Source organism: Sorghum bicolor, chromosome 3, assembly GCF_000003195.3.
Source record: "Sorghum bicolor cultivar BTx623 chromosome 3, Sorghum_bicolor_NCBIv3, whole genome shotgun sequence".
Classification (NCBI taxonomy): domain Eukaryota; kingdom Viridiplantae; phylum Streptophyta; class Magnoliopsida; order Poales; family Poaceae; genus Sorghum; species Sorghum bicolor.
In genome coordinates this window covers 54,335,637-54,348,053 of record NC_012872.2, presented here as the reverse complement: position 1 = coordinate 54,348,053, position 12,417 = coordinate 54,335,637, and the positions used below count along the sequence as shown (strand labels likewise).

The 12,417-nt window shown below is 43.7% G+C and overlaps 1 protein-coding gene and 1 pseudogene across 1 annotated transcript; both read right to left on the bottom strand.

Annotated features, from left to right (window-relative positions):
- On the bottom strand, positions 1,236 to 2,108 carry LOC8082206 (receptor-like protein 12). The gene has a single exon (XM_021456238.1). The coding sequence runs from the start codon at positions 2,106 to 2,108 to the stop codon at positions 1,236 to 1,238; it is 873 nt and encodes a 290-aa protein (XP_021311913.1).
- On the bottom strand, positions 3,576 to 4,279 carry LOC8082502 (annotated as a pseudogene).

Here is a 12,417-nt window from a genome sequence, read left to right as displayed (position 1 = left end):
AACAAAAGTAAGATTTAGGTGAAAAATATTCTCTCTCTCTCTCTCTCTCACTCCAATTTAGTCAATACCAACTTATGCTGGATTACATACAATAAACTTTTGCAGATTTATGATGTTTATTTGTTGTAATTTCTAGATGTAATTGGTGTAAATAGTAGTAGAAATTCATGTGTCGAGAAGTAATATTTCACCTGATTCTTACAACACTTTAATCAAGAGTGCAGAACTCTTCTAAAGCACCCTAATTTATAACATGGTCACAAATTTGGGCGTAGGAGCAAAGTTTTTTTCTCCACCAGAAATGATACAGCATTTTTTCCCCTTCTCACATAAAGTGTACACGGCAGTGCATATCTATAGAGCGTTTAGGCCAGCTTGAGCAGTCCACAACGACGATAGTTTTTTTAATTATATATGAGATGGATTTCCATCCAGCATATTTCCAAAATATTCAGATAACAAGTAAGTTGGACTGAATAGGACTTTATAATATTTTTTTTGACCTGTTCTTATTTTCTTTATGATCTGATTGTTGAATAAATCTCTGAATTGCATGTCGTCGGGTGACTCGACTACGCTTGAGCTTATCTGTCGGTGTTTTTCTCTCATAAATAATCAGCGAACAATATTTTCAATCTAGATTGTTGGAGCGATTTCTGGACAATTTTAGTTGTCCTAAATTTCCTAAATTGTCCTAAATTTTAGTTGTCTTGGACACTTGACAATTTTAGTTGTCCTAAATTTCCTAAACTGTCCTAAATTTTATTAAACGTTTATTAAAACAAATCCTAAATTGTTTTATTTAAAAGAAAGACTCAAATAATATTTACATGAGAATAAAGGGGGACAAAAAAACGTGTTTAACATCCTAAGTTTATACGAGTTGGTGTAGAGCACGTCTGGACATGTTATAGATTTTGATTCCAAGATAAATGAAAACATATGATGCGATTGTTGAATAAGCCTCCAAATTGCCTGTCGTCTAGGTGACTCGACTACTGATTGTACGTCCCATAGTGAAATACATGCATTTTTGCTAATTAATGTAAAGGAAAGATATAGATTAGTTAATTCAAAGACATGAACATGCCAAAGGTGAAGCCATATACCACACTCGTGGATCACTTCTATTTATGTAAACACACTTTTTTTGTTTGAAACGATAGATGTATATTACAATATTCAAAATTACAACATTAAGTATGGAGCAGCGAAATGGGCAACTGATTCTGATATCAACTCCTGGTATCCATTCTTCTTGTCAAAGAAGCCAAACCAAGAGCTGCTTGCACGTAAACCCAGTCATACAATGTATCATAAAACGTGAAGCAAACCATTCTCCATTTAGTCTTGAACAAGAGGATGCAGAAGACTGTCCAGAGCCCTATCACAAATCCGGAACTCATACCGAGGAAATGGAAAACATCACCGCTTCCATCCTTGTGACCTTCTGCAACAGAAGGGACCAGGTTCGTTTCAGGACATTTCTTTTTGAGAGGAGAACCGCAGAGACCTGGGTTGCCGATATAGATTGATGCCTGATCATCTAGCACTTGCAGCTGATTTCCAGATGGTATCTTTCCTGATAGATTGTTATATGACAGGTTCAAGTGGCTCAAATATGTGAGAGCTGATAAGCCTGTGGGGATTTCACCGGATAGCTCATTGTGTGATAGGTCGAGGGATTCTACTTGTGCCAAGTCACCAACTTTTCTAGGAATTTCTCCACTTAAGGCATTCCATGACGAGTTCAAATTATTCAGTGCAACAAGAGTGCAGATCTCTTCAGGTATCTCACCAGTAAGACTGTTACAAGATAAATCCAGATTCACCATATAAATTATTTCTCCTGTGTATAGCTGCTCTTGACCTTTTGTGACTACAGTAAAACTGTCATTATAATCCATCATTTCATTTGCATCAATTACCATTCCAGAACCCAGTGGATCTTCATAGTCATCATCGTTGTCACCTGTTACTGTTAATGTCATCCTCTTCCAGTTGACAATAGATTTTGGTATGACGCCTGAGAAGTTATTGTAGGCGAGGTCCAAATACTGAAGATTAATCAGATTCGCAAATTCCACTGGAATGTGACCCCAAAACATATTATGCCGTAACCGCAAGAACGCCAAAGATGGTTGTTTATCCCCAATCCATGATGGTAAAGTCCCAAAGAATTGATTTTGTGACAGATCAAGGAATATGAGTTTCTGGCAGTTTCGGAGAAATAATGGAAATTCACCGGAGAGGTGGTTATTTCTTAAGCTTAGAGTATGAATACTCAAACTTGTCATGTTGGTTGTGTATTCATAGCCTAGGCAATCAGGAAGCGATCCAGTGAGATTATTACTTGAGATATCTAAGAAATGTAGCAACCACAGCTTGCAAAATGAAGATGGGACAGTGCCAGAAATGGAGTTGTTATATAGAAAAAGTGTTGAAAGCCCGGGCGCTCCAAAATCCAGTGGCAGTGGACCATATAAATTGTTTCTACTAAGATCCAGGTCAGTTAGATTAACAGGAAGCTTAGGTATTGGACCACTGAACTGGTTAGAACTTAGATCCATTACAGATGCTCTCATAAGTTCAATTTTAGGTGATAGAAAACACTAATTTGATTACTTCTCATGTTCAGATAGTAAACCGAAGAAGCCATTGTCCAGAACCAATCTGGAACCTTGTCAGATATGCTTGTGTTTGAGATATCGAGACTGTAAATATTTGTTGGCCATCTGAGCCAAGTTGGAAATTTGGGCCCCATGATGCATGACCGAAGTTCAAGCTCGCTAAGATTAAAAGGAGGAACCCAAGTCGAGTTCACTTTGATGGCTATGGAGTTGTCATACAGAGACAAGCGCTCCAAGTTTACTAGGCGTGACAAATGCCCTTCATGCAAGTCACCGTCTAGGTTATTGGAGCTTAGGTCTAACTCTATTAGATTTTTGAGTTGTCCTATTGACAGTGGCACGGGACCGGTGAGGTTGTTGGAGCTTAGGTCCAAGTCAGTTAGATATGTGAGCTGTCCTACCCACAGTGGCACATGACCAGTGAGCTTGTTATCACCGAGATCAAGCCATGTCAAATTTCTGAAGGGTTCTAATTTGGCAGGCAGGTTTCCTGTCAGGTTGCTCAAGGGTAGAGACAATCTTTTCAATTTATTCCATGAACAACATGGTAAACGTTTGAATAATTCTGCTATACTCCCGTTGATGTTGTTTCCAAACAAAACTACCTCCTCCAGACTACAAAGGTTTTTCAAGTTTGAAGGTATCATGCCCACAAGGTTATTTCCTGATAAATCAAGTCGCACCATGGAGGTCATATTCCCTAACTCATACGGAAATGGACCATGCAACTGACTAAATGAGACATCAAGTTGCTTGAGGCTAGTTAAATACCAAAACCAGTTGGGTGCGATATGCTTGTGGAAATGGTTACCCGAAATGCTGAGAGATTCAAGAGACGTCAGATTTGAATGCATAAGAGAATCTGGGCTGGTGCTGAGATCACAAGAAGAGAGATCAAGACATACAAGAGATGGAAGTTTGTTCACCATGGAAACCCAGTTCATGATGGTACTAAGGTTCACCCAGCTCATGTCGAGGTGTTCAAGGGAAGATAACCGTGACAGCCAAGTGATATCCTTCCAACTAAGGTAAACCCAGCTCATGTCGAGTGCGTGTCACCAAAACCGGAATAAAGATTCAAGTAACGCAAGTTGGAGAGGTTACCCAGCTGTGGTGGTATCCTTCCAACTAAGCTGGACATTGACAGGTCGAGATATCTCAATTCATGTAAAGAGCCCAGGAACTCAGGTATTTTCACCATGCTGAACCGATTGCAACTAAGGTCGAGATACTGCAAGTGTTGCAAACCAACAAGTGGGGAGCTTATGTTACCTCCAAGCACCTGCATACTTGCATCACTGTTTTCGCAGTCTGGGCCTTGTAGAAGGAGCTTAACAATATGACCGGTTGTGTTGCTGCACTGCACGCCCTTCCATTTGCAACAGTTATCTCCCTCCCATGGTGACAGGCGGTTTTCAGGGTCTGAAAGGCCAGCTCTGAAGGCGAGGAGAGCTATGCACCTATTGAGCGTATCATTTGTGTGGGTAGATGCCTCTGTGGAGCTCTTGGTGTGGGTAAAAACGAGCAGGGTTATGGCTATCTGGGGATGCAGGAGATGTCAAGTGTGCCCATTGTTGCTTTGCTTTGGATCTCTCTGGTCTTCTTTGCGAGGAGCGATTTGGTCTAGATTAATATAACAAGATTTTGAGGAGTTATGGTGATACATTTAACTCTAACCGTTTCCAGTGTTTGATCTGTTTGCAGGTACTTATCTACCTTGATGTGATTTATGTGTCATGAAAGGATTGGAGAAGCAATTTCCTAGTAGCTACTAGCAGTCATGACTTGCAGAAACTGAAAGGTTACCGGTGGCTATTCTAGACCATATATTCGTGAGGCCTATTTTTTTCCAAGTCCGTATACTATTCAACAAATATTTTCTCCCTTTTCACAAGATTTGACGGGTGTTTCATACTATTTATTGCTAGGACTTAGGGTCAGTCTGGCATCGCTCAACGTCACGTCTTCGCCGGTGGCTTCGGCTTTAGAAAAATGTTTAGTAAGATAACTTCTTAAAATTATTGAAAATGGTTAAAGGTCTATTATACCTTTCTATTTTTTCTTTCTTAATTTATTCATTTACTTAATTTACTTTCCCCCTCCTCTCTCCACCTTAGCTTCTCCATCCAATCCACCGAACGCACCTTATCTTCCTCATCCAATCTATTGTACGACTCGCGACTCATCCTTCGCCTCCATACACCTTAGCTTCGCCACCAAACACATATACGATTTTTGGGATTTGCAAGAACCATGTATCCAACGATCATCAATCCTGGATCAACTTGATAGAATCCAGGAATACAAAAGAAAATATGTTACCACAATTTGATTTGATAGCATTCATAACACTAGATAAATACGACTAGGATGCCGCCAGCCACTTTTCCAGTGTTTGAACTAGTCTGCAGGTACTTTTCACCTTGATGTGATTGATGTGTCATGAATGGGAGAAGAAATTTCAATCCAAAAAGTCATGGTCCTCAGAAACAAAAGAAAGCATTAAAAAGTAACTTTCATGATTAATAATAGAGTATGGGCGTGATGCAAGTTTTGTTCCGGGTTTTCAACCTGGTTTCAACCCTGGTCGTGGAGGTCGAGGTGGTAGACTTGGCGGATATGGCTCCAACCGTGGCCGAGGGTCCAATGGCTTCTTCAACCATGGTACAAGGAACAGTGGAGCACACTATTACGGCAGATCAAGGCCCTACGGGGGAGACCGAGGTTACGGGAGGCGCCGGGGAAGAGGGGGTTGGCATGGTAGTCTCTCTCGGGACGGCGGAGCTGCATCCTAGGTGGATGGCGTACTGGTTCAGGGAGTACCGCAAGGAGGAGGTACTTGTTAGTGCAAAAGCTGATCTGCAAACACAAAGGGTTAATACCCGGTTCAAACGTTAAGGCGTGCCAGCCGATTTGACCTTACTATCGGCAAAGGTGGTAACTCGAATACTTTGGTCCTGACAACAGCGATGCGCCCGGATGTCACGGCCAAGAGGTATTCACGCGGAACTTGAGAACACGCCGAGCTTAAGTCGACGAATTTCTAAGAACTCGTAAATAAAAGGAAAAAAGTATGACGAAGTCGTAGAAAAGTAGATGCTTGGAGTATAAGTAAAAACTTGTGTTTGATTGATTGATAGATAGCCCTCATTACAAGGCCCTAGGGTCTACATTTATACCCTGCTCAAAGAGCTACAACCAGACACGACTAGAATTCGAATTCCAAATTTAAACAGAATCCGTATACAAAACGATCTAAATAACTAAGGAAAACGTAAAACTATCCTCACGTAACAAACCAGAACATCCCCACTAGCCGATCGGCAACTTCCAGACTCCCCTTCCGTATCATCGGCAGATTCCCTCGTCGTAGCCATCGGCACAGAAACATCAACACCTATGGACTTAGTCACGTTTAGTAACTCCTCCATCGGCAACCATCCTCATCGGCAATTCTTCCTTATCGGCAACTCATCCTGTAGACAAAACATTACCGTCTTATCTTGCCAACCTACACTTTACCAATCATGGACACGTGCCCAAAAATGGTGTCAACACATGCCCCCAATTTCGGAGTATAAAATCTTTAATGCTCCGAAATTCTCTGCAGTAATGATGCCTTTCCGCAATTAATGCTCCCAATCTGGTAACCGACAGCCTTAATCTGAGCAATTCTAATTTGATTCTTCCGCAGATTCCTCAAAATCCTCAGCTTTCCAAACGGATATTTCCATTTTAGTCGCGCATCGGCAACACTATCGTTACAGGGACTTGCCGATGGACTGACCAGGACGCCCATACCTTATCTTCCCAAACGGCTATCTCTACTTTATTCGCCCATCGGCAATATGACCGTTACAAGGCGCTGCCTATGGACCGACCAGGAGATCCCGCACAGTAAAATATCTCTAGATAACGACCGCTTCCTGTCCAATCACCTGCACAGTCCCTTAATTACCGTGCGAACAGTTACCAAATCTACCTGAGTACCTTCGGATTTCACGGATACGGCGAAGAGATAAGTCCATTTTACCCTTGCCCGTTTTGTCCTATAAATAGCTCCTTCTCGGGTACTCCTTCTCCATCACATCATTCCACAACCCTAACTTTACTTTCCAAGCGGCGGCGCTATTCAAGGTCCCTGAGATCTTCGACGAAGTCCCTTCTTCACCAACTCCGAAGCCCTTGATCATCCTCCCCGTGGCAAGATGGCCGTCAACTTTATCGTTCCTGAGGTCAGCCCTTCATTCCATCTCCTGTACCTTTTCTTACACCCCTGTTCATCCGCAATCCATCTTACTGAATATATTTCTTTTTCTTTGTTTCCCCCCTTTTTTTACCTTCAAAATCATTAGGATTTGGCCAACAAAATTGTCATTCCCACCGATCAACCTCATCTCCAATGCCTTGGCCTGTTAGGGGATCCAGATCCAACCGATCTCATTAATGCAGAAACAAACAGGATTCATTTTAGGGCCGAGAACTTTTCTTTGGATCTGTGGAAGGATACTTTCCGTTCTTGGCCCAGCCCTACGGTAGGATGGATAGATTGGTTTTTGAGGGTCAGCAACTCAAATGAAGTTTAGTGGGGTGAGAGAAAGTTAGACCAATGCATTAGGTTGTCCATTGCCGATATGCATAGGAATGAGTCACTGCTGATAGCTGCATCATATTTCTGGTTAGACACGCTCAATGCTTTTGTCTTCGGCCACGACCCTGCTTCTCCTACACTTGCCGATGTGGCTATGCTTACAGGCCTAGATGTATCTTCTGCCGATAGCACCCATTTCTTCGATACCAAACCCAAGGCCAAGGTAGAAACTCGTGCTATCGGCGGTTGGTCAGGGTACATCCAAAAATACAGCCGAACAGGCCCTGTCAACATAAAAGAGCAGACCTGTTTCCTGAACATGTGGTTAGATAAGTTCGCGTTTTGCGGCCGATCGGCAGGACCAACCTCCGTCTACTTAGCAGCAGCAGAAAATCTGGCTAATGGTGGACGATTTCCTCTCGGCCGATACCTGCTCGGTGCAGCCTACCACCTCCTTCACCAAGTGACTAGGAAACTCTTACTCGGCCAGTCTATCGGCAACTTAGGAGGTCCCTGGTGGTTCATCAACATGTGGCTCAATCTCCATCTGCACAAGCGCCTTGAGTTTGACCTTTTCGCACAGCGTTTTCCAAGGGACATAGCCGAGAACCATCAACTGGATGAGGAAGAATCGGCAACACGCCCTCCCCTGAATTTTGGTGAAGCTGTCATAGTTCTCCCTGGTTCAGGGGGTAATGCAGACCAGGTTAGCCGATTCTTCCAGACCTTGTATGAAGGCTTAACCAGAGATGAGCGAGCATGGTTAGCTTATGACGATCCAGACAGTATGTTTCCTCTGGTCTTCAACCCGTTCAATGATGCCCTTGACACGGACCATGAAGTGAAGATGGCACTGATCACCCCCAGAGCCATACCAGTGAATTTCTTTGGTAGTGGGAAAAACACCATCCAGACCTACGAGTTTTACAACCCATCGACATTAGCTCGTCAATTAGCTTTCGGCCAGCTGCCGATTGCACTCTGTTATGCCGATGTGATAAAACCCAGAGAAGCCATCACTAGCCTTCTTGAATGGATTCGAGTAGCCCAACTGCCATCAAGTGCCGATACAGATGTAGACCTGTCAGAGTGGATTCCAGCCGCTTTCATTACTCAGGCATACAAACAATGGTGGGCAGAATGGAAGGAACATCTGTTCTGTAAATCGGCTCTCACATATCGCGGCATGATCGACCCCGAGTACGAAGTTCCCGATGGCACTGTAAGTATTCTTGAACTGATGTTTCAATTCTTATTTCTATTTCCATCGGTAACTTACTCTTTATGTGCCTTGCAGGTTGACAACACCCCTCCATCAGTCAGCAGGAGTGGCAAGCCGATTGACCTGTTTGCACCAGGTCCAATCTCTTCAATCGGCCACAACGCTCCCACTCTGGCCGCCATCGTGCATCGAGGCATACGCCTCAAGAAAGTTACCACCAGGAGAACTCAGACATCACCATCGGTAGCTGCTTCTACCCTAGCACAGGCTTTTAAGGTAACTGTTAAACCTCTTCATTCATACCGATCTTACTTTTACATTGGCTATACTGCTACTCACAAATTCTCCTTTCTGTAACAGCAAACCAGCGCATCGGCAAGAACCAAAAGCACAAGTGCCGATGCCCCCCAGTCTAGCCAGCAGAAGAGAAAAGGTGCCAAGAGTACCAAGGCACACACGAAGCACCAGAAAGTGGCAACTCCTTCTCCTCCTCCGGTATCTCCTATTCCGGTGGAATCTTCTCCTTCTCCCCCAGAAACAGAGACTCAGCAAGCACCATCTCCCCCTCAACCGCAAGAAGCACCGCAAGCGGAAGAACCTCAGCAAGAAGAACCTCAATTAGAAGCACCCCAACCAGAAGACATATCAGCCGATGTAGGCGAGCAAACTACCGATCCGGCAGGTTGAATCATATCATCGGTAGTTTCTTCAATCCAGACAAGCATCGTCCCTCCTCAAGGTAACGCATTTTTATAACATTACTGCCGATGAACTTATTCCTTTTCGGTTTTATAATCCCTTCTGTTAATTTGCAGCTGACGTAGTTCCATCGGCAACTCTGGCTGATCAACCCATGGCTCCATCGACATCTTCCAGTCAGAGGCGAGAGATAGCCTTGAAGCAAGTAAGCCATCCAATCTCCATCAATACTATTTGCCGATGCTCTGATCATAGAATGACTCACTTTGTTTTCCCTTTTCAGGAACAGGATTCTCCCGACAGCCTATTCTCCTTTGCCATTGATATCTCCGAAGACGAAGGTGAGGAAGCAAGTTCCTCCCGGGCAGTTGGGATTGTATCGGCAGAGATCAGGGCCAAGCTAGAAGAACTGTTGGCACTCCTCCATCAAGACACGGCTCAACTGGTCGATGACTCTGACCTGGCCAAGGTTCTATTCAAGACCCTCAGAGGCCAGATTCCTGCCGATACTGAAGAAGTTCTCTTCCAGGCCGCACATCTGGAGAGTCGTCAGCTGCAGTACCAGAGGGCTGCCCGGCGCCTTGCCGATAGAGCTGCTCAGACCTGGCTTTCTGAGGAGATGATGAAAGAGAAGCTCCTGACCGATGAGAAGCACAAGAACATCGGCACCTTGAAGTCCTCAGGAGACGCACTAAAACAGAAGATCTCTGTCCTATCGGCAAAACGAGAAGCCCTGCTGGCAGAACTTAAGCAAGTGGAGGTTGCCCTATCCCAAGCCCAACAGGAAGAAAGTCAACTGCCAAAGACCATCAAACTCCTTGAGCAAGAGTGAAATGCCCATGGTCACAAAGCACTGCAGTTGAAGAAAAAGTTGAAGCCGATAGAAGGTTCCGCCGACGAAGATGTCAAAGAGATAGAAGCAGCCAACCAAATCCGCCTACGCGCCATATCGGCTATCCAAGCGCTGCTAAACATGTGAGCTCTTCATCGGCAAAATACTCGCTTCTCTCTGCTTCCCAGCCTTCTTGATGTTTAGTCTAGCCGATAGGACTGTTATCGGCACCTTTTGAAACATTAAGTCCGGCCCCAGATACATTTCAATCCAGCCGATAGGAGTGTTATCGGCATTTAAACTTTTATGCATCGACCCATATACTTGGGTAGTACTTCTTCAGCTATTTGACATTCAATGCTCTGGGAAATTCAACTCCTTCGAGAGTTTCTAAAATGTAGGCATTGCCAGGAGCCGATCGACTTATCCGATAGGGACCCTCCCAATTGGGAGACCACTTTCCAAACTTTGAACTTTTAGTCCCGATTGGTAAAATTAATTTCCACACCAAGTCTCCATCGGCAAACTCTTTAGCCTTCACCTTCTTATCGTACCATCTAGCAATTCTTTTCTTATTCTTTTCTATACTCATCAAAGCCCTTAACCGATGTCCTGCTAGATCATCCAACTCATCTGTCATCAAAGTAGCATAATCATCGGCAGCCAACTGATCTTGAAAAGATAATCGCCTAGACCCAGCCTTAATTTCCCAAGGCAATACTGCATCATGTCCATACACCAATTGATAGGGCAAAACCTTGGTCGATCCATGACAAGCCATCCGGTATGACCATAAAGCTTCATTTAACAACATATGCCACTTTCTAGGATTTTCTTCAATCTTCCGTTTAATGAGCTTAATAATTCCTTTGTTAGACGCCTCGGCCTGCCCATTAGCTTGAGCATAGTAAGGAGAAGAGTTTAACACTTTAATCCCCATACCGATTACGAATTCATCAAATTCCCCTGATGTGAACATAGTGCCTTGATCGGTAGTAATTGTTTGAGGAATCCCAAATCGGTAAATGATGTGCTCTTTCACAAAATCAATCATATTGGCCGATGTGACTTTCTTCAAAGGAATAGCTTCAACCCATTTAGTGAAATAATCAGTGGCAACTAGAATGAACTTATGTCCTTTGCTAGATGGTGGATAAATCTAGCCGATCAGATCAATAGCCCATCCTCGGAACGGCCAAGGCTTTATGATAGGATTCATAGCCGATGCAGGCGCCCTTTGAATGTTACCAAACTTTTGACACCCTTGACACCCTTTGAAATATTTAAAGCAATCTTCAAGTATGGTCGGCCAGTAATATCCATTCCTCCTAATCATCCACTTCATCTTGAAAGCCGACTGATGCGCTCCACATACCCCTTCATGGATTTCTCCCATCAAACTCCTAGCTTCATCATCACCCAAGCATCGGAGAAGAATCCCATCAATAGTTCGGTAGTACAATTCGTCTTCGAGGAGCACATACTTGGTGGCTTGAAACCGAACTCGCCTTTCCACTCTCTTAGATGGATCTTTCAAATAATCAACGATTTCTTTTCTCCAATCATCGGCACCAATTGCCGATATAGCATTAATTATAGGCTGATATCCCGAGGCATGCTGAGCCAACCGATTGGCCTCTTCATTATGCAATCGAGGAATATACTCTAACCGGAAATCTTTGAATTCCCTTAACAGTCGCATACTCCTTTCGTAGTAGGTTATGAGGACTTCATTTCGGCATTCATAGCTTCCAACCAATTGATTTATAACCAGCATAGAATCCTCGAAGACCTCGACAGCATCAGCGTGAACTTCCCTTAATAGTTCTAATCCCTTTATCAAAGCTTGATACTCAGCCTGATTATTCGTCGACGTGGCAACAATCGGCAAGGAAAACTCATACTTCCTTCCCTGAGGGGAAATTAATACTATACCGATTCCTGCTCCTCGGTCACATGTGGACCCATCAAAGAACAACGTCCAAGGTACAATTTCCAAGGCTTCCACCGTGCCGCAATGTTGAGTTACCAAATCGGCCATAATCTGCCCCTTAACTGCTTTAGCCGATTCATAACACAGATCGAACTCCGACAGTGCCAGAATCCACTTACCGATCCTGTCACTCATAATCGACATAGACAGCATGTACTGGACCACATCATCCTTGCAAATAACAGTGCACTCGGCCGATAGCAAGTAGTGCCTTAACTTGATACAAGAGAAATATAAGCACAATCACAGTTTCTCAATAGCCGAATACCTGGTCTTAGCATCAATCAACCTCCTGCTTAAATAATAAATTACACGCTCCTTCCCTTCAAACCCTTGAATTAAAGCCGAACCGATGACCATCCCATCGGTAGACAGATACAACCTGAAGGGCTTCCCTTGCTGAGGTGGAATTAGAACCGGAGGATTCACTAAATGATTCTTGATTTCATC

What these genes read in the sequence shown, in the direction of transcription:
- LOC8082206 (XM_021456238.1), bottom strand. Translation starts at nt 2,108, where the DNA reads ATGTTTTGGGGTCACATTCCAGTGGAATTTGCGAATCTGATTAATCTT.